General features: G+C 44.3%; 2 protein-coding genes across 4 annotated transcripts in view; one reads left to right on the forward strand and one right to left on the reverse strand.

The window, feature by feature from the left end:
• The window catches only part of ANKRD27 (ankyrin repeat domain 27), a 55,714-nt gene extending 44,436 nt beyond the window's left edge, over positions 1-11,278 (forward strand). For 2 of the 3 annotated variants that reach the window (XM_036390652.2, XM_036390656.2), the window contains exons 22-29: positions 149-271; positions 2,060-2,257; positions 3,308-3,427; positions 3,941-4,102; positions 5,005-5,113; positions 6,542-6,623; positions 7,151-7,223; positions 8,956-11,278. In XM_036390652.2, the coding sequence (XP_036246545.1) occupies positions 149-271; positions 2,060-2,257; positions 3,308-3,427; positions 3,941-4,102; positions 5,005-5,113; positions 6,542-6,623; positions 7,151-7,223; positions 8,956-9,861 (1,773 nt within the window). In that variant the 3' untranslated portion in view covers positions 9,862-11,278. The remainder of the gene's footprint in view (positions 1-148; positions 272-2,059; positions 2,258-3,307; positions 3,428-3,940; positions 4,103-5,004; positions 5,114-6,541; positions 6,624-7,150; positions 7,224-8,955) is intronic. The other variant, XM_036390654.2, reaches the window with a different exon arrangement.
• Positions 11,279-11,980: 702 nt separating this feature from the next.
• Positions 11,981-16,886, reverse strand: PDCD5 (programmed cell death 5). The gene is made up of 6 exons (XM_036390659.2): positions 16,808-16,886; positions 15,250-15,290; positions 14,077-14,138; positions 13,552-13,643; positions 13,247-13,318; positions 11,981-12,932 (listed from the first exon to the last, which is right to left on the reverse strand). Exons 1-6 carry the CDS (start codon positions 16,871-16,873, stop codon positions 12,885-12,887), a joined length of 381 nt encoding a protein of 126 aa, XP_036246552.1. The 5' UTR covers positions 16,874-16,886; the 3' UTR covers positions 11,981-12,884.
• Positions 16,887-22,188: the final 5,302 nt, after the last annotated feature.

Below are 22,188 nucleotides of genomic sequence, written 5' to 3' on the forward strand. Positions count from 1 at the left end.
TGTGGGCAGCTGATGGCAGGAGGTAGCTGTGTGCTCTCCCTGAGAGAGTCACAAGTGTGTGTTTGTCAAATCTGACTTGTCCACATGTGCAGATCTGGTAGGACATGGAACTTTGGGACTCTAAAGAAAGATTTGCTTTTTATGCCAGGTCCGTTATCTCTTGGAATGGGTGGAAGAAGACTTGGAAGATGAGGATGACACAGCCAGTACATCAAAACCAGAATTCTGCCATCCATTATGCCAGTGCTCAAAATGTGGGCCAGCACAAAAGGTTGGAATATTTATTCTGTAAAAAGAATAATTTATATTCTTGTAATGGAAGTTTTAGCTGCAGGGAAATAACATTCATATTGCCCAGCACCTCTGTCTCTCTTCTAAAAAAAAAATTAACTATATACAGATTTTCACACTTCATCTGATGGTATGAAATTGTTCTTTTTTAATGGAATTGTTGAAAATTTTGGATACAGGAACAGTGTTTATGGACTTGCACAATGTCTAATGGATTGAGAAAGCTTTACAGTTTGTTTTTAGGATATGTGGAGTGCAGTCAGGAAGGCTTGGGCCACTCTGAATAAACATTCATTCTTTTCTAAGCCTCTGGTTCTCCTCAGTTGACACTGCTACTGGCACAGCATATCTACTTACCTGTTAGTAATCAGTTCAGCAAGGAATACCTGCTAATCCCAGAATCCATGTAATGCTGATAAAGTCTTTTTTTAATTGCTTGGCATCTTTTCTCCAAGCCATATCTAAAGTCTCTTCAGAGATCTGAAATAATTACAAGACTTTCTTTTCAGTTCCAAAGATTTCTTCCCCCTAAATTACCACACTCTGTAGAATAGAATGAGGCTTTACAGTACACTCTTTCTTTGGTTTTTTTGTTGGGGTTTTTGGGAGTTTGTGTGTGTGTTTGTGTGTGTATGTGGTTCTGGTTTGGGGTTTTTTTTTGTTGTTGTTTTGCATAATGAACAGCTTTTTGGAAATAGAAATTCCATAACTTGCCTTCCAGGAGGTGTCTGAAGGGGTACATGACTGGATAAGTCATTGCAAAATAAACCTAAGTACAAATTTTCAGTTGATTGGCTACTTAGGGGTCAACAGCACTGTGAGATGGCTTAACTTCTGAATTCCCCACTCCACCACACATTTATTTTGTGCAGGCTTAGAGTGTGCTGTTGTACGTGAAGGATTCACATTCACACAGTGCCTTGTTCTATAAGGTAAGTGCTGTCCCTGTGCCCTCAGGACAAGGGACCAAGTGCTAAAGATGCCAGAGCTGGAGTCCATAAAGCTCATTTTATTGCTGACAGGGAGGGGAATGGCATCTGCTGTGGAATTTACTTGTCTGCTGAGTGAGAAGAAGAAGGAACTTGTTAGTTAATCCTAACCCCTGTGCTAGGCAGGCACACATTGAAAGCACAGGATGGAAGGCTGTGCACCACTGTAAATGTCAGGCAGGCACAGTTTGCAAGAGGAGTGAAAGAGGATGTTCTGTACAGCTGGGTAAACTGTCCTCCAGGTGCTTTCCTTATCCTTTCTCCTCAGGGGAGTCTGTTCTCTGGGCCTCTCTTGCTTCCAAGTGAATTAAATTAATTTTAGTTTGTATCCTTATTACCCCAAGCTTCATGTAGCATTGAGGTGTTTATTGTCTGTTTCAAAGAGCATAAATAGCTGTATAAATCAAAATAACTGATTAACACTGCCTCATATCCACTATGAGCATCCTAACAGCTGTATAAAAACTTTCAGTTTTACTTCTGTCTCAAACTGTGTTGCTTTAGCCTCTTTTTAATACTGTGAGTACTTTGCCTGGAATTGCTCTCCATGAAGTTATCATGTTGGAAGAAAAGAGATAGCAATAAAAGTAATTTTCTATTGAAAAACACTACCAAGCTGCTCTTCTTCACTGACTTTTTCTGAAGGCCTCTAATTAGGCTCCAGCAGAATTTCTTGTAATGCCCATCTGTCTGTTTTAAATAAACTTAGCAGGTATTTGGCTACTTCATTGATTAAAACAAAGCATGATTATACTTTTATTGTGTGTTTTCCTCAACAGAAGTTTTCCAAGATCTGTGCCAACGGGCTGGGGGTGAATGTTTCCAACCAGGATGGTTTCACCCCCCTGCACATGGCTGCTCTGCACGGGCACAGCGAGCTGGCATCGCTGCTGCTGCGCCACGGCGCCAGCGCCAGCGCCAAGAACACACAGCTGGCAGCTCCCCTGCACCTGGCCTGCCAGAGGGGACACTCCCAGGTAACCTGCCTGGCACAAAGCTCCCTGGCACCCATGGAGAGCTGCCTGGGGAAATGAGCAACCACACTAAGCCAGGAGCAGAGAAAATGAGTTTGGCAGTTCTGGTTTTTGTTTTCAGCGTCTAAAATCTCCAGATGGAGAGGGGAACTTTGAGCTGAAATTGTTTCAGAAGACACCTTTTCTTTATGAAGGCATATATGACTTAGATAAGCATGCATGACTTCAAATACTGGTTTAATGCAAGGGGTGCAAAAACCTTCTGTTGTATTTCAAACGCTTTTAGCATCCCTTGTGCAGCTGAATCTTGGGTGTACGTTCCTCTGTACCTTCTTCTATGTGTCATGTTTGTGTCTTCAGTAGCCACAGGACTAAATAGTTACTGTAGATTCAACTCCTTACTTAGATCATGAGGCGAGTGGAGCTTTGAGGCAGCAGATAACTCATCCCTCACTTCAAGTCAGGGGAGCAAAAGCAGTGAAGGAGAAGCGTGAGCCCATGGGGGCAGGGTGTCAATACAGGAGAGAGAGTAAATGAGGCAGGGAAACAACAAACATGAAAAAACAGGGGCAGAAAGGCAAATGGAAAGATGAAGAAAAGCAGAAAATGAGGAAAATTAGAAAAGCAGAAAATTATTTAAAAATAAGGAACTGAAAACTGCAGGAGGGAAAAGAAGAGGCTTTTGGAAGTGATAGGAAGACAAAGTACTAGGTAAGCAAGATAAACCAAGAATACAACTCAGAGTTGTAGGCTAATTGGTGGGATTGTTGTAGATTAGTTCTATGGGGTAATTACAGAATAAAGAACTCCCTCCAAGTGTTGTGATCAGTTTGGAAAAGGGTGCTGCTGCTGTGGTGCTTTGGTTTTGATGTTTTGTTAAGTTACTGGTTATATTTGTTTTTCACACACCTTGAATTTTATTTTCTGGCCTTTCTTGTAGTTGCTTAAATTTTTCTTTTTTAAAAATGGGTGTTAAAATATGAAAATTAGTTTTATTCTCAGTAACTCAGTACTCCTAGTCAGTAAGACTGAAATTGTTATTTCTTTCAATAGGTGGTAAAGTGTCTGATGGATTACAATGCTAAACAAAATAAAAAGGATATATATGGAAATACTCCCTTAATTTATGCATGCTTGAATGGTCACTATGAGACTACTGCCCTGTTGCTGCAGGTAAGATCACTGAAGACAGTGTTCTGCTGGTATTTCTCATGTGATATCTGTACTTACCCAGTACTCAGGATCAGTATTTTTAGTTATGCATTTCTCTGTCAAAAATACTTGGGGAAAGAAATAAGAGTTTTTGTTAACTTATTCCTTTCAATCTCTTCCCTTCAGAGATTTTAGATAAATTTTAGATAAATATTACCTTGCTATTAGATAAATATTACTTTGCTATTGTACAGGTAGCTGTTTTTATGGAACTTTTATGTGGCAGGTGTCAGGTTTTCTCTCCTGGGATTCTGTCACATAGGGTTGGGGGTATCTAAAGTATCTCTAAAGCTTGGAATATGTAATAGAGATATGCAAAACCAAAATGAGCTGATCCATGAAACTGTGGCCAGGGGATGGGGCAGTAACGTGGCCAGATGGATACTTGTGGCTGTGCTGGTGCAGCTGCCCCAGGCCCTGTGCAGCTCTGGGGCTGCTGCTCCTTTCTAACTGTGCTCTCCCTTTGCCGTGCAGCACGGAGCCTCGGCGAACCTCTCCAACAGCAAGGGCAGCACAGCTCTGCACGAGGCCGTGGCGGGCAGGAGCGAGGCGCTGGTGGCGCTGCTGCTGCAGCACGGGGCCCTGCGGCACCTGCGCGACGAGCGCGGCTGCACCGCGGCAGACTGCGCCGAGCCCGTGAGTGCTGCACGGCCTGCCAGGGCAGGGCACGGGGAAAGAGCCTGTGCTGGCACGGCAGGGCTGCACACACTGAGCTGCACACACTGAGCTGCACACACTGAGCTGCACACACGGAGCTGCACACACTGAGCTGCACACACGGAGCTGCACCCAGCTCTTAGGGGGTATAAACACTGACACGCCACTCCTTGTGCAGCCTAGCCATGGTGCCGGTGGCCTGGGAAACCGGTTGTGTTTCTAGAAGGAGTTATCCTGGACTAAAGGGATGGGTCTAGAAGGAGTGGCAGCACAGACCTAAATAAAATGAACATAAAAATCTCTGTAATGGCAGAGAGAGCAGAAGTTGGATGTAGGCAAATGAACGCCTTGCACCGATCAGTTGCACAGGCAGCAATGTTCCTTGTCCCACCCATTATCTTCTGCCCTTCAAGGCTTTTGATTTCTTTTAGCTTGCAATAGATCACTCTGACCTTCCCCTTTATTAATAGCAATAAAATTATATGTAATATTAAATGATACAGAATTATTTCACTCCTTAAAGGACTCCTTAATGTGCTTAAATGGTCTCTGAGAGGTAGCTTAATCACCACAAAATTCTGTACTGAATCAATTTTGGTATGTATGTTACCATTTAAACTGAAATTGGCTTAACCATAAGTAATACAGCTTAAAATAAGAGGTCAGGACTCCAACATCATCACTGCATTACAGTGTAACTTGTGGAACACTGGTTTTGTCCCTACTCAGAATGATATGTTTTTATAATGAGTTCTTTTATGTGTGTTGTATTGATTCATAGAAGCATTAATTAACACACTCTGCACAGACTGAGATACTAAAATGTACTGTTGTTTTTCTTTTTCTTTAATAATGGTGAAAATGGAAACTCTTTAATGAAGAATTCAAACATCATGAAGTTGCTAGAAGCAGCACCAAGCTGTCCCCCCACATCAACAGAGGGAGAGAAGGAGAGTGAGCAGCACATTACTGGCAAGATAAGGAAAAAAGGTACGTGTGATATTTCCACTGGTATGAATAAAAAGGGATTTAGGAACTCACAGGTGACTATATCAAATATTTGATGTAATTGCTATACATACAATAATGGAACAATTATTTTTCATATTTATGATAGATAACACCTAAAATACTACAACTAAATGCAGCAGACTTTGTATTCTACTCATGACATTGCTTTAAACTTAGTTTTCACCTACTTTGGGGTACATGTGTGAATTTTACCTACAAAAACTCTTAAAGGTAAAAACACACCACATTTGAGATTATATAATTAACCATGTAGGAACTGTGCATTTCAGTGCAAAGCAGAACAGATTTAAATGACTGTTGTGTGTCATTTATATTGCCCTAAAACAGGTCAGGGAGTGACTCTTCATTAGTTACTGTCTCTCATGTTTTGGGACAGAAATGAGAGCTACAGAGGTGACTGTGAGCCTTCCAGCACAGTTTGCAGAGTGGCAGGAGGTGGCACAGTGTGGCCATGAGGTGCAGTGACAGCACAGCTGGGCTGCAGCAGGGCCCTGGTGCCTTGGGAAGGATGAGTTACCATCCCTTTGATACCTTTTATCTTGCAGTGTAAACTCTGACCTTCCCCTTTTTTAATAGCAATAACATTATAAGTTGTATTCAATGATGCAAAGTTATTTCATTCCTTAAAGGATTTGGCACATGGCCCTATCTTAATGTGCCTAAGCAGCCTCTGAGATGGAGCTTAAGGACCACAGATTCTCCCTCCTCACCTCTCACCCCCAGCTTTTGATCTGCCTTATCCACTGCTCCCATTATGCTGCCTCAGAAGTTTTCCAGGTGAATTTTCAAGTTCACTGCCCTGGGGATGTAAGAAAAGCTGTGCCCCCTGAGCTGGACTGCTCAGCAAAGGACCTGATGCCACCAGGACTGTAGAAAGAAAACAGGGAGGCTGCAAAGCAGGAATCAGGGTAGATGGGCAGCATGATTGCCCATTTCAGCACCCATGAGTTTTCAAAGTAACTCCTGCTTCCTTCCCTCAGAAAGATTGTGAATGTCTGCTTAATAGAAAATCACAATTAATCACAGTGTGCTGACACCTAAAATTGAGAATAGTTCTTTCAAATATTTTTAATAGTTCTAAAAGAGCAATAGAAGATATGAGTAATACTAATGAAGAGTGGTTTAGCATGTGTGTTAATTCAGGTTGGTAAAAACTGGAATTTAGGGCCTCAAAGTCCAGAATTACAGTCTCTTCAGAAGCTTGGCCAGTTTTACCTGAGCAATGGTTATATCTGCAACTTAAAAGTTTTTAAAATTTCCAAAGATAAATCACCACTTTAATTCAAGTTAGCACTGTTATAGTTTTATGTTCAATTTAGAATCAGAATTGTGTTTTTTAATTCCTGAGACTCAGTTGTAATTTTAGCTATTCCTTTAAACCCCCAGTGCATCCTAAGCCCTGTGAGAAAGCTGATGATCCCATAAGCAGACAACTTCAACTGGTCCAATCAATTAACAGATTTAACAAGTAAGCAGAGCAGCTTGCTCGGAGTGGGTTTGTTGTTTCCCATAAGCAAAGGAGAAGTGCTGCTGCTAGCAAAGGCCCAAAGTGGGTCAGGGCTGGTTACACATGGCATGGTGGTGTGCCAGTGGATGTCAATCCTGCAGGGCTGGCACGGTCACATCCCCAGGCAGATGCTCTGGGCATGAGAAGCTCACTGGGGTGGAGAGGGAGGGCTTGAAAATGTATCTAAAATCGAGATTGCACTAATACTTGGTGTGCCATCAGTTAAGCATTTCAGAGCCAGACTGCTTAAAACTACTGTAGTGGTGTTCATTCCTTGGTTGGGTTTTGCTCAGTATATTTTTAAGGCCTAATATTCCATAGTAAAATACAGGGAATACAAGTAGCTGCAGTTCTGGGAAAGCATTGTCAGGGAGCTGCCTGTCTCTGGTGAGACAGTTCCACCTTGTGGAGCTTCTGAGAGAGAGGCTTTTATGAAAGGCTTATGTGAAGACATTTAATTTCTTTGATTTCTTTAAAATTTTCTTTAGAGAAAAACACTTACGGAGAACAATAACAAGAGATAAAAGTGTCCCTAATTTTGACTATCACTTACTGCACCAGGTAAGTGGAAAAACTTGCTCAGATTATTCTTATATTACAGCAAGTATATTTGTTTGCTCTGCTATTACTCTGGGTACCTGTAAGAGAAAGTTTACTAGTGGAGGTCGTTGAATCACAGAAGTTCTGACCTGTTTGACAAATTTCATCATTGTTCAAACTTCAGTACTGCTTCTATGACACCTCTTGAACACTTCATTCTTTTGAATCTCTTAAACCTCTCACTGCAGGTTTCAACTCTGTCTTCTTTTCTGTGTCCTGTCCAGCAAAACCTAGAACTGAAAAGCTCTGCAGCATCTTGGAGCTGTATCTTGCTTTGGCAAGGGAGACATTTCTCAGTAGATGGAAATTGGGGTTTGCTTTGTAAGAGGAGACTATTTGCAAGGGTGACAGCAAACTGCACGTTGCATTGGCAGCTGTGACACAAAATATGTGATAAATTCACCTCTGCTTGGGGTGCAGTGACACCCACACCAGCTGCTGGATGCTGCCTTCCCCAGAGCTTGTGCTCCTTCTGCCTCCTTTGCACTGGCTTTGACTCTCATTGCATCTTCTGCTAGGCCATTTCACAACACTAAATCAAGAGAAAAATGAGCTGTCCAAAACAAAACAGTTTTTACCAGGTTAGTCCAGCAGCTCTAGACTGACACAGCCTTGGAAGTGCAGACTCTGCAGCACATGTCCTTCTGGAAAATGGGATTCTCTTCCTACAGCCCTTAGAAGGCTGAGTATTTGCCAAAAGCCTTGAGAATACTAAATTAATTCTATAAAGCTGTAATATTTTATTAATTCTGTCTAAATGGTAATATTCCACTACTTAACCTGGGATTTACATTTTATAACTGTAGATCACTGAAGGCAGTATGTCATTTCAGTACACAGGTGTCTAAAACTAATATGTGACCCTGATACAGAGCACTCAAGCTCTGTTCTGTGGTTGTGAGTTCATACCACTGTGGCTGAACTAATTCATGAGTCCCTACAGCTCTGAATTGTTAGTGGATTTAAATGTGGATTTAAATAACCTCTGTCTGCAGCTTTTTCAAGACTGTTGGCATTATTTCAGTAAAAAGCTACTTTCTCCTTTCGTTCTTGTCTTAGAGGATCTTTCATTAGCATGCTTGCATTCTCTTTCTTTCTTCTGGTTATTTTAACATTTGCAGAGTGGCCAGTAATGCAGACCAGCCATCCACAGTGTACAGCAGAAACAGGAGCAGGTGTGGACATGGAAGATGAGAATAGTTGGAATGGCCTGAAAGAGGCACTAAGGGGGTGGGGAGGGTGGGTGTCTCTTCCCTGACAGGTGACCTCTGGAAGCAGGGAAAACTGCCTTTGCCTTCAGCAGTACCTGGGTCACCCTGTCTCTTACTACTTCCACTTTCTTAATAGTAAAATAAATGGCTGTTAATTTCAAGTGCATTGGGACTTGCATTACAAAAGGTGTTTAGAAGAGATGGGATGCTGCTGGGATAGCGAGGTGAAAATAAGTTTTGGAATGTCTGTTATGTTTTCAGGTCTGCTACTGATGTGTCTTTAGCCTGGGGCAGGCTGGCCTCTTGTTTTCTCATATGTAGCCCAAATAGAATTACTCTCTTATAAAGTACACTATTTTAAATCTTGGCTGTGTTCTCAGTGTCATGAAATTCATGTGATAATTATGTTCAAGAAACAATATATTAGTTTTCCTTCTTAAGAAAGCAGATGCTTTTAACCTACTGTTTCTCTCTCCTCACAGATGGCAATTAAAAGCTTTGATAAAAGCAAATTAAAATCTGTTGGAATGCTGGAGCAGAGCACAGGTCAGGTGACTGACTCGGGGTGCAGCGGTGAGTTTGTGGAAGATGAGGACCCGGCAGCTCCTCCCCGGAGTAAATTACTGCAGCGCAGACACACGGTCAACGTGCCACTGCCGGCAGAGGGCAGCGACAGCGGGGTCCGTGTGCCACTGCCGGCAGAGGGCAGCCACAGCGGGGCCCGTGTGCCACTGCCGGCAGAGGGCAGCGACAGCGGGGTCCGTGTGCCACTGCCGGCAGAGGGCAGCCACAGCGGGGTCAATGTGCCACTGCCGGCAGAGGGCAGCCACAGCGGGGCCCGTGTGCCACTGCCGGCAGAGGGCAGCCACAGCGGGGTCCATGTGCCACTGCCGGCAGAGGGCAGCCACAGCGGGGCCCGTGTGTCACTGTCGGCAGAGGGCAGCCACAGCGGGGTCAATGTGCCATTGCCGGCAGAGGGCAGCCACAGCAGGGTCAATGTGCCACTGCCGGCAGAGGGCAGCGACAGCGGGGTCAATGTGCCACTGCGGGCAGAGGGCAGCCACAGCGGGGTCAATGTGCCACTGCCGGCAGAGGGCAGCCACAGCAGGGTCAATGTGCCACTGCCAGCAGAGGGCAGCGACAGCGGGGTCAATGTGCCACTGCGGGCAGAGGGCAGCCACAGCGGGGTCAATGTGCCACTGCCGGCAGAGGGCAGCGACAGCGGGGCCCGTGTGCCACTGCCGGCAGAGGGCAGCGAGAGCGGGGTCAATGTGCCACTGTCAGCAGAGGGCAGCCACAGCGGCTCCTGCGACAGCGGCTCCTGCAGCCCGGCAGCCCCGGGGGTGCCAGAGTCCCCGGACTGGCGGGGCTCGGGTGCACATCACTGAAGGGAAGCACGGTTCTGAAGGCCGGAGCTGAGGAAGTTGGTGGTGGTGTGAATTTCGGTAGCCCTTCACTGGGTGTTACTGTCGGTGACACTCACACCCGCCAGTTCAGAGCAGGCACAGGCTCTGCAGCACAGCTGGAATGTTCTGGCACCCTGGGGCCTGACTCCTCTGTTCATGTTGGAGGTGACCACACAGCCAGATCATTACTGATCTCACTAACAGGGATGTAACGAGGTAAAGACAGCAAAATTACTTTCCTATTCTGTTAAGCACTTGTTAAAAAGTTCTATGTAACAGTAAACCAAATGAAACCCTGTATTGTATTTTTCAGCCACCCACTTTGTTTTAAAAGTCTTTGAATAATTTTTGCATTTTCAGTTTTTATCACTACATTCAGAATTAAATATAAATATATTTATATATATAAAAAGATATATTGGATAACAAGGTATTTATTGCCAGAGGTAATTGAAATGTCTCTATTTTTATTGTAATGTTACAAACCATTATAGTATATATTTCTTTATATTTCAGTAGCTGGCCAAACAATAGTCCATAACATCTGCATTACCAATGTAAAGGGATGTAATCCTTGCTAATATCTCAGCAGTGCTCCCCTGTACTGGAGCTGCAAGATCAAGTTCTTACAGAGGAGCCAAGATACTGGGGGAAAAAGTGGACAGCCCTTGACAAAGCTAAATTTGGGCTTGCTGTTCACAGCCTAATAAAAAAGGAGAAGCAAGCACAAGGTGCTGCTTGTGTTTTATTGTGGCATGCATTTAAGTTGCTTTTCCCTTCCTCTAAAGGAAGTAATGCAAAAATGCACAATTACTCATGATTCTGATCCTGGGCAACATCCACAGACAAAACTGCTCCAGAGCCTGCTCTGGACTGCTATTAAAAAGGCGAAATTGCCATTATGAAAGGTACTTCTCACACCAGTGAGCACTGGCTGGAATAGGCCAAATCCTGCCCCATTCCCAGGGGTGAGCACTGAAGAACTGAAAGCTGAGGGAACTACCCAGTGCTGCTTGGATTTGGAGTTCATTTTCTACTGTTCGGTTATGGGAGGCAAATCTGTAAATAGCACAAGCCAGGTTTTGCAGTGCAGTATTTTTTTATTCTTGGCTCATCACATCCAGCTTGCATTTTATTTCATGAACTATTTGTATACATAATTCTCTTTCTTTTAACTGTGGTATTAGTAAATTACCTGGCAAAATACAAAGCTGGAAGATAGAGTGCTGGGTTTTTCAGATAACTTTTTAATCTAAGAGGTAAAATGTCAAATGACATTTGGATTTGAGGGTAATGTGTTTATTTTTCTAATAATTTATGAGTTCATCTGATTTTCTGATGTGCCTTGGATTTGTGCCAAATGATGGAAAGAAAAAACTAGTAAAAGAACTCTTGAAAATGCTGTTTCCTTTGAGTGTTTTTGTCCAAGCATTGACTCTATTACAGATTTTCTTGCTTGGTTCTGTAGACAGTTGAAGACTTTACCTTGTGTTTACTCCTGGACTTTCCTTCCTCCTACATTTACAGATAATTTTATTAGGTTGTGTGGTTTTAGATTTATGCATAGAGGTGTACAAAATAGAACTGTTAGTGAAACTCAGCATTTTCTCTACGTTCAAATTAAAAAAAAAAAAGAATGTTCAGCTATTACAAGTCAAAAGACACAAAAGGAAAGAGGTAAAACAGGTTTTTCCTTCTTGTGACACTATAAAGATTACCCAGAGTAAGTCATTGGTCCTTACCTGTAGCAAGAATAATCCAGATATTTAAGATCTAGTAGACTATTATAAATGTGATTTCCAAATTACAGAGTGAGAATTTTGCTTGTGTTTTATTGTAGCATGCATTTAACTAAATTATTCTTCAGATTTCTCAACCATATAGATAAGAAAAATCAGTTCACCAAACTTTGGCTTCAGACTCAGTAAGGGTGGTAAGTCTGAAGAAATTTGGCACACTCAGGGTATCACTAAAGCTAAGGCATCCTAATTACAAACACAGAGAAGCAAAATGCACAGTCTAAACCAAATGAAACAAAAATAACAAATGTTGCCTATTTTTAACCACATTCAGCCAAGATGAAAAACACAGCCACTAGTGCTCACTTGAAACAAGTTTATTCTGTTCCAAAAAACAGTGCAGTTGGAATCATACACGATCCTGTTAAATTATGTCAGATAAGGGGGTTGTGGTGGGAGAGTTTATCAGCACATTACAGTATTCATCCTACTGATTTCCATAACCATATTCTTGAATAAAGGTACAGCACAAGTTCAATTTTACTTTAAGCATGCAGGAGTTGCAGAGTTTAGGAAATGGTCTGTCTTTTTTTTCCAGGTAAGAAACTCTCCAGCCGTTTGATAAAAGTGGAGGTAGTTGTAAGAATACACGATACCAGGTGTCTGAACAGTGCTGTGTATGACACAGTTAACTTGCTTTGTTTGAAAGCCAGGAACTGACAGGGGAACTGTTCAGCTGTTTGCTGGTAAGGTTTCTTTACACAGACTGCCTGATAGGAATCCCCTGATCCAAACACTATTTGGATACCTTTATTTTTAAATTTCCAGTAAGGACTTGAGAGCCGGTGGCTGGCTGGACAGGCATCCTCCAGGGGCTCAGGGAATCTCCTTTCTAACACTTCTGTGACAGAGTGGACAGACTTGAACTCTGAGTGGCTGTTCCCTGTTTCACTTGGCTCCTGTGCTTGCAATCTCCAGTAACAGCAAGTTAAGTGTGTGCAGTGGCTGAAAGCAGAGCTTACGGTGAGGAAGGGGCAACAAAACATTCATGCTAATGAAGCCATGGGGAACCCCACACTGCTCAGGCCTCTTATACTACAAAACTTTAAGTTATAAAATCCCCCTTCTCAGATTTATTTTACAAGTTATTTGTTGGCCTTTTATAATAATAAAAAAAAAGTCAAGAAGCGTAAACATTTTCAGATCTTGCATTCTGCCTGCTAACAGCATTTCTCCAGGCTATTGTTTGGCAGCCTTACAGTAGTATTAATAATCATCCTCTTCATCAGAATCCAAGACTTTCCTTCTGTTGAACTAGAATGAAATAGATAAAGTGAAAATTGAAGGGTCATGGTAGATGCAGGCTGGCACAAGCCTTTCCCAGTCCATGCACGTGGCAATGGCCCTGCCTGGCCCAGGGGCACAGACAGAGCTGGGCCAGGCTGGCCCACCCCACGCTGGCCCCAGGAGCTGCAGATGTGTAGGACTGGCTCTGATGGAACCCCAGCACCCACCAGGGCAGGGCAGGGCAGGAGGTGCAAACACAAACTTCCACCCTGAACTGGTCCCACACGTGCAATTCTGCTGCTCTACTTTATCCAACACTACAGTTAGGAAAGAACACTCACCTTCACTGTTGTTTTCTTTTCTGTTTGCTGACTCACTTTTTCAAGAATTTCTATCAAACCTTGTTCTGATACCTAGGAAAGTCAAACAAAATGTGGATAAACACACTCAGAGTATCAAACTGAATTGCCATTTCCTTTCTTACAAAAGGTTTTTGATGGAATTATATAGTCTTTGATGGAATTATAATAGTCTTTAGGAGCTATTTACAGTTAATTTAACTCGCATCTATTATAAACATATTTCTGTAGAGTCAATTGAGTTTATAAATAAATATATGTGAGAAAGAATTAGGAAACATACTGACCTTTCCAGCTAGCTGTCCAAATCTTGCCATCTGTATAAGATAATTCTCTACTGCTTTTGCTTTGTCTGGTTTCACAAGTGCTAAATTGCTTACTGCAACAGAAACAGGCTCTGTTTATTTGGGGTTAGAACATTCTTCAATACCTTCCCTAGTAACAAAAAAGTGACAAATGTCCCTAGGAAACAATCTTCTTCATGTCAGGGTCATGAAATAAATTGAAAAAGCCATCTTCATTTATGCCAGGTACAAGACAGTTACATTTCTTACTTTTAAATATTTGCTCCTCATTAAACAACTTTGACTCTCCATAAAATTTCTTCTACTAATTTAAATAAAACCCAAAACATTAACATAATTCAGAGACTCATCAGCCTCTCCCTTCTAATCACTGATATTGCCAACTGAAAAGCTGCAAGTTTTATCTTCTCAGCAAAGCCAGTATTTTTCTAGTCTGGTCTCTGTACAACACTTCTGAGAAGTCACTTAGATGAGTCTTTTTTAGTAGGAAGTTACTTGGATACTCACATCTTGCACGAGCTGCTTGATCAAGAACTTGAGCTAAAATTGTATTCCTTATCTCTGCTTCTCTGTAAGGAAAAGTGAAGCACACGTTAGAAGTGGGATTTCAAACACCTACAGTAACACAAACAGAACAGCAAACTACAGAAGATTTTTGATTTGTGGAAGTGGCTTCTTGAGGTCACTTCAAACCTTCCATTTATATGATATCTTTTACAGCATCTCCTGTCCTGGTAATGTCCTTTTCTTATGGACATTTCCCACTACTGAAGTTACACAGCTGGCAACATCTTCCAAGAAATCAAGGTGGAGTTTCATACTTACACCTTCTCACTGCTCATGATTACATTTTAAGAGGCAAAAGCTGTGCTACCCTTTAGATCCTGCATTTATCCATGTGGAATTGACCCCAAGGCAGTACATGGCAGAATAGGCACAAGGCATTGTCCATGCAATTCCAAAACCAAAGCAAAGCTCATTTATGTATTCAGAACTTTCACATGGAGACTTCCCTAAGTCTCCATGTATTTACAACGTTTGATATAAGTATCTGCAAAATTGGAGCTTTAGTTTATGAAACTTTAGTTAATACAGGCTTGGACTGTGCAAAGTCAGCTCTTCAAACACTTGTTTATAATTTTCCCCTTAGCACAAATACTGAACACTGTTCCAGAAAAATAATACTGTTTCAGCTTTTTAAGTGGAGTAGTATCCCAGAAAAATCAAATCAACTGGGAAAGGCTCTTCCCACTGCAATACCAGCCAAACCCAACCCAAACTCACCACTGACAAAAAGCAGCAGTTTGGGAGGAGTTCTGCCAGCCTGCAAGACTTGGATCATCAACTCCTACCAACCCTGAGGAGCCAAGGGCTCTGCCTTCCAGCAGCAGGTGACAGTGGGAGGGATGCTGCTCCCCAGAGCACCCTGCTGCATCACTGCAGCTCAGGAGGTTACTGACTCACACAAGTGCCAAGGGAAAATGAGCTGCTGCTGCTGCTGCTTTCTCATCATGCCCTCCCACCCCAGCAGGGCTCAGGCAGTGTGGCCATGGCATGGGAGCCACACCTGCATCCAATCTTTGATCCATTTCAACTCCTTTGTGGGTGGTTCTCCCAGCAACAAAACAAATGGTTAAAGATGATTAGATGCCAGACCAAAATTTATAGTCTCATTTATACCTCTGCTTTGCTTCCTGTTGCGATGGGTCGGCAGAAGGATCCTGAAGGAGGAGATCAGAGCAAATATCACAATACAGAATCATTCCACACAGGACAGAAAGTTAAAATACTCCAGCAGCGTTGATGGAAGATAAACCTGCCTGCTAAACCTGCCTGCCCATGGATGAGACCCTGGAAATGGGAATCTGCTGCCCTAGCACATAAACGTGCCACCCTCTGCTCTTCTGACAGCGCAGTCGTGCCAGCAGTGGGGTGAGCTGCTCCTGGGCTGGGGGCAGGAAGAGGCTTCCCCTGAGCTCTGGGATCACAGGCTTCCCCAAAGGCCAGAAAAGTGACAGAAGCATTAGGGATGCATTAGAGTAAGTTAAGGATATGTAAAATGAAACATAACACATTCTCAGCATGGCAGCTGAAATCCCAGAATCACAGAATCATGGAACATTCTGAGCTGGAAGAACCCACAAGGATCGTCAAGTCTAACTCCTGAAACCACTGAAAAGTTAATGAGGGGGGTTCTACAGGAGTTGGTTCCTGCATTAAACACTAATACATATAAAAACAAAAAGGGGGCAAACTTCCAAGTCACTATTACTGGTGACTATTCAGAAACAAGTAACAAAAACCAACAAAACCCCTGGACTTTATATGGAATCAACACCTCAGATTTTACAGGTAACAATTAAAGGTGTGAAAGCAGGATGGAAAACCACACAGACAGGAAATGGGGCTGGCTGGAGATAGAATTCCTTCACAGGAACAACAAAATTGACACTTCATATAAATCCATACATGGATTGTATCAGAGGATGGTGTCCAACTCCTTTCAGTGGTGCCCAGCAGAGGACAAGGAGCAATGGCCATAAACTAAAACACAAGTTTCACTTTAATACGAGGAAGAACTTCTTTCCATGGAGGGTGGCAGAGCACTGGAGCAGCTGCCCAGGGAGGGAGTGGAATCTCTGTCTCTGGAGACATTCCAAACCCACCTGGATATGCTCCTGTGTCAGCTGCTCCAGGTGACTCTGCCCTGGTGAGAGGCTGGACTGGATGGTTTCCAGAAGTTCCTTACAGCCCTTACAATTCTGTGATTCTGTGATTCAGCTCTGAAAACTGAGATGGCTGGAAAGGCTAGGAAGGCAATCCATGGAATAGTGAGTGGTCGGGGGCGGGAACGTTCGTAGGCCGAACCTCCCAGGGCAGGAGTACAGGGAGGCGGCGGCGGGGCCGGGGCTGCGCTCGGTGCCGTTTCCAGCCAAAGCTCCGGCACGGCCGGGCCTCTTCCCGCTTCCCCCCGGCCCCGGTCACGCACACGCCGCTCCTCTTCCCCTCCGGCCCCCGAGAGGCGCCGAAAGCGCTTCGGGCGGAGGGTCAGGCGCTGCCTCACCCCGTCCCCAGCCCTGTTTCCCCCCTCCCCTCACCCCGGCCCCGGCCCTGATCTCGCCCGTGCCCTCACCCCGTGCTGGGCCCTGATCTCGCCCGTGCCCTCACCCCGTGCTCGGCCCTGATCTCGCCCGTGCCCTCACCCCGTGCTCGGCCCTGATCTCGCCCGTGCCCTCACCCCGTGCTCGGCCCTGATCTCGCCCAGCCGCCGCTGCCGCAGCGCCTCCAGCTCCTCGTCCGCCATGGCTGAGGCCGCCCGCGCCAGGCGCTGCCAATCCACCGCCGAACGGTGCCCCCGCCCTGCCGAGCCCTCGCCAGGCGAGGCCAATCCACCGCCTATGCCCGAGCCCCCGGAGCAGGGCAGGGTCCCTGGAACAGGGGACGCAGGGACGCGTCCGGGTGTGTTTGGGATGTGTCCAGAGAGGGGGACTCCACACCTGTCTGGCAGCTCTGCCACCCGTAGTGTAAAGAAGCTCTTCCTTATATTGGTGTGGGATCTGCGTTTTAGATCACCGGTATTGCTTCTCGCCCTGTCGCTGGGCTCCACTGAACAGAGCCTGGCACCATGTCGTATGGACTGATGAGATCCCTCTCACTCTTCCCCAGGCTCACGTGTCACAGTCCCTTCTCATCACAAAGATGCTCCAGACCCTTCCTCATCTTTGTGGTCTCTGCTAGACCCTCTCCAGCAGCTCCTTGCCTTTCCTGAGCTGCCCCTCTTTTGGGAGCTGCCGGCGTGAGGGACCAGCCCGGAGTGCGCTGTGTGTGAGGGCACAGCGGGACCGGCCCGGAGTGCGCTGTGTGTGAGGGCACAGCGGGACCGGCCCGGAGTGCGCTGTGTGTGAGGGAGCAGCAGGACGGGACCGGCCCGGAGTGCGCTGTGTGTGAGGGAGCAGCAGGACGGGACCGGCCCGGAGTGCGCTGTGTGTGAGGGCACAGCGGGACCGGCCCGGAGTGCGCTGTGTGTGAGGGCACAGCGGGACCGGAGTGCGCTGTGTGTGAGGGAGCAGCAGGACGGGACCGGCCCGGAGTGCGCTGTGTGTGAGGGCACAGCGGGACCGGTCCGGAGTGTGTGAGGGCACAGCAGGACGGGCACGGTCCCGCTGGGCTGCTGGAACACCGAGGCTCTGCCGTGTCCCTTTGTGCCAGTGACTGCTACAAATGTCACCATGGACTGGTGACCTGGGCTTTGAGTCTGCCACGGGCCCTCCGATTTCCCCTAAAAAGCAGCCGTGGGGACGCGATTTGGTGGATCATCCCACGGGAGCTGCAGGGAATGGCGCTGCCCCCAGCTCTGCTCTGCTGTTTGGGGCTCCCCAAAAGTGCCTCCTTGTGCTGACCCCCCCGCTCCGCAGTTCGGTCCACAGTCCGCAATGGGGACCAAAAGACATCCTGACCTGCAGCCACGAGCCTGTCTCTGGAATCAAATAGAAAAAAACCCCCCGCACTTCCCCAAAAAGCTGACAAAGGTACTGACCTTCATCAGACTGGGTACAAGACACTAATAGCGTCAAAATAGCAATGCAACTATTACTGGCACTCTCATTTAATAGCTTCAATCACGTTTGAAAAGTAACTTTCACACCTCAAATTTCAGCCTTTATTGTTGATTGGTCACACTCTTATTACAGGCTGTAGGTTTTCCATTCGTACTCTAAGATTTAATTTAACTGAAGAAAAACCCCAAAAGCTGCTCTGCCAGGATGAATAAGCCACAGCTCCCTTACCACAGGGAAAATAAATAATTTTTTACCAAATATTTCTGGTCTAGTTTTAAACAGTAAGAAAATGTGTCAAGTGCTTATTTCTTTAACAACTCTGGCAGCGAATGCAGACAAAAATAGCGGAGTGGAGTTAATTTATTTTGGATTTTTCCATGTCGCACCTTCCAGATGGACCACAGGAGCCCATCCGTCCTGCCTGAAAACCTCCCGTCCATCCTCGTGTTCTGAGCAGCATGTTCCGACCGATTGAAAGTCAGGGCTATTTCGGGATCAGGTATTTAGCGGTTCACAAGGTAGGATTTGGTTTGTCCCTCCCCATGGGCAGCAGAGGGAGCCCTTGTTCTACACAACAGTATTCGGTGCTCATCGTTAAACAGACAACAAAACAAAAAATTGTTTGGGTTGGTTTTTTGGGTTTTTTGTTAGGTGTTTTTTGGGTTTTTTGGTTTTGTTTTCGTTTTGTTTTGTTTTTTTTTTTTTTTTTTTGCCGCGCAGTATGTTCTCCCAGATGAAGCTTTAATCTATATCGTACATCTCTGCTGCTGTAAATTCATGCTCCATTATACCACCATATGCTTGGCTTCGCTCAGAGAAAGCTGCAGTAATCCTAATACTTCATCTCGCTTTAGAGATATTTGTGTTGTGGATTTCACTGCATATTGTTTGCTCACACACTTAAAGGTTATGTCTTAATAAGTTGTTCTGGATGAGTTTATTAGCAGGGAGCTGGCAGTTGATGAGTTTTTGTGTTTTGTGAGAAGGTGTAGTAGTTATTGCCAATTACGATATGAGGCTCAGGAAGCAAAAGAGTTTGTGGTTCATTAAAGAAATCTGGAGGTAGCAATGCTTTAAGTTGTGTATTGTTTTTGGCTCATCAGCTCATCAGTTGTGTATTGTTTTGGCCTGGTTTGTTTTTCAGCTGCTCCCAGGTACAGATCATTTCCTCTGCAAACAGGGCAGCTCTTACTGCAAAAGCATGAAAGGATGGACCAAGGTTTTTCAGAATCCGTTGAACAGTTTATTCTGTTCAGAACCTTTAATTGTAATGCAGAAATAGTGGATTCCTGGAAATTCTCAACATTTTTGATATATCCACAGAATTCTGTGTGTCATTTATATTGATGAAGGATGATAAACAGAGATGCTTTAAAAAGACTGGTTTTCCTATTTGTTAAACTTATACTCTGTATTATTTAGGAATGTCAGCTGTAAAAATGCTCAGTATGTATTGGTTTGCAAGTTATAATGCCCTATGTATAGATTAGTAATTCAGCAGAGTTCTCAGGACTACTTGAGATATGTAAAAATCTCCAGGAGATCACTTTCAATAAGCAGGATCCTTCACAAGTCCTTTGAGACTCAATTTCAAACACTAGGGGGATCAAGAAAAGCTTGCTGATTTTTTCCCCAAGGTTTTAATCACTATAAATGGTGTCTTTATTTAAGTAATGCTCACATTGACCTCATAATCACCCTTGGAATGACACCAAATTAGAGTCGTAACAGAATGCATGAAAAAACTCATGAACAAAATGTCTCATCCCTCAAGCAACTGTAAATAAAGCAAAATATTGATGGTTGTGACAACACTCTGCAACTCTGTGTTTAGCACTTCTGCTTGGAAGATACACTGGAAATCCTCACTTGATGAAATCCTTGCTAAGTCATCTCTGGCTTAAATTAAAATTTTAGAAAAATAAATCACAGAAACATTGCTATAAAAATCGGCAGACATTGCAATATCTTCAAAATAAACATTGCAAGATTTTTCCACCTTACAGAAGCTGAAGTAAGATACTATAAGAAAAGTAATATTAAAAAAAAGAAAATTGAATTCTATTTGATGAGAAAGAAATTAAGAAAAATTTACAGCAGGAGTAGAAACTACAATCTTCAATAATTAACAGTGGCTTTAAAGCATCTAATTAGTAATTATACAATAACATTGTGCCTGTTCCAAATCTTACTGAAGCCATAGAAGATGTCCCCTTTAATTTCCATTGTCCCATAAACAAACAAAGCAATGCAGAGAAGGATTATTTGCAATGCAACACTCTGAATGGTGCCTCAGCAGTGGGCTCAAATAAATGAATAAATGTGGCATGAGAATCACTGTGCCCAGGCTGGACCATGGCTTTACAAAGAGTTGTATGCAATAATAGCAAAGTACAGTAGAATGGATTTGGAAGTGGAATGATGTCCATGTGTGAAGAGATGTCAGATTGTAAAAGACAGGAGTGAGAAAAGGAAAAATATTACTCTTTACAGTTTTATTGACAGACTTTTAAATTACATTTATTTTCAAAGACTAAATAGCAAATGTTTTGTAGGAACATAATCCATATAGTGCCATCAGATGTGAGGAGCACATTCAGGTGTTTCCTTATGCTATATATATTTATATACTTAAAGTGGGATACAGAAGCTGTGATTGTATCTTACAGATTTCAGCAGGAACTGAATTGGGGTTTAAGTTCCACCTGCACACTACCTGAGTTCATGTGTAATTTTCAGTCCACTGAAATGAGTCGCCGGCTGGCTCCTGAAATTCCGCATTGGGCAGGATGCCTCAAAAACCCAAGCTGGCCCCAGTGCCAACTTGGGCTGGTTTGAAAGTGCCTCGTGGCTCCTGCAATCTGCCATCAGGAACCCAGCATGGTGAGTTTTGTTTCCTAGGGAAAAGGGTCAATGTTGGTGTTCAGGGGCCTCTGGCCCAGAGTGACCCTGGTTTGCTCCTGAAATTCCACATTGCACAGGTGCCTCCCAGACCCGAGCTGGCACCAGTGCCAACTCAGGCTGGTTTGACAGTGCCAAGTGGCTCCAGCAATCTGCCATCAGGAACCTGGGCTGGTGAGTTTTGTTTGCCAGGGATAAAGGCTGGAGGTAGTGTTCAGTTGCCTGTGGTGCTAAGTGGCTGTCTGTCTGTCTGCAGGGGTTCTGAAATCCAGGTCTCCCCTGCCCCATCCCTCTCTTCCCTCAATCCCCACCGGTGACTCCCTGCAGCAGCATGTGGGTACCCGAACAGGAGCTTTGGGGTGACCCACAGACATTGCAGGCTGAGGGGCAAAGAGGGGGGGGCTTGACAGGTGGAGAGCTGACACTGAGGGTTAGGGGTGCACAGGACACTGGGTAGGGTTAGGGCACAGGTGTAGCGGCCCTCACCCCAGCCCTAAGCTCACCCTGAATAGCACCAGGTTTCCCCTACTGCAGCACAAGGCAGCAGCCCTGATGGTGGGACAGCCCTGGGACCCTCCCAGCAGGTGCAGGCAGTTACCCCAGTTAAAAGGTAGCGATGATGTTTGGAGGCTGCAGAGTTGCAGGTAGGGTTTGTGGCTGAGAAGGTTTTTATGGGTTTTTTTTTTCAGGGCTTTAAGAGTATTATTTTTGGGTTTTTTGCTAGAGTTTTTTAGAGTTTTCTGGGAATGTTTAGGATAGCTTTAGGGCTTTTTCAGGGTATTTAAATGATTTTTAGGGTGTTTTAAGGGCTTTCTTACTACTAATTTGAATTTTTAGTGCTTTTTTTGTGTGTGCTTGGAGCTTTTGTAAGGCTATTTAAAAATATTTAGGGCTTTTTTTAGGACTATTGAGGGTATGTGGAGAACTTTTTTTGGACTAAGGTATTTCTAGGGTTTTTGAGGGAATTTCTAGGCTTTTTTAGGGTCTTATCAGGGCATTTGAAAGATTTTAGGGGTATTCTCAGAGCTCTTTTAGGACTATTTAGAGATTTTTTAAAGGTTATTTGGGGATTTTTAAGGGTGTTTTAGGGGCTTTTTAAAAGTAGGGTGTTTTTAGTGAATTCTGAGGCTATTTTTAGGTTTTTGTGGGGTGTTTAGGA

The sequence above is a fragment of the Molothrus ater genome, chromosome 12, assembly GCF_012460135.2.
Source record: "Molothrus ater isolate BHLD 08-10-18 breed brown headed cowbird chromosome 12, BPBGC_Mater_1.1, whole genome shotgun sequence".
NCBI classification, from domain to species: Eukaryota; Metazoa; Chordata; class Aves; order Passeriformes; family Icteridae; genus Molothrus; species Molothrus ater.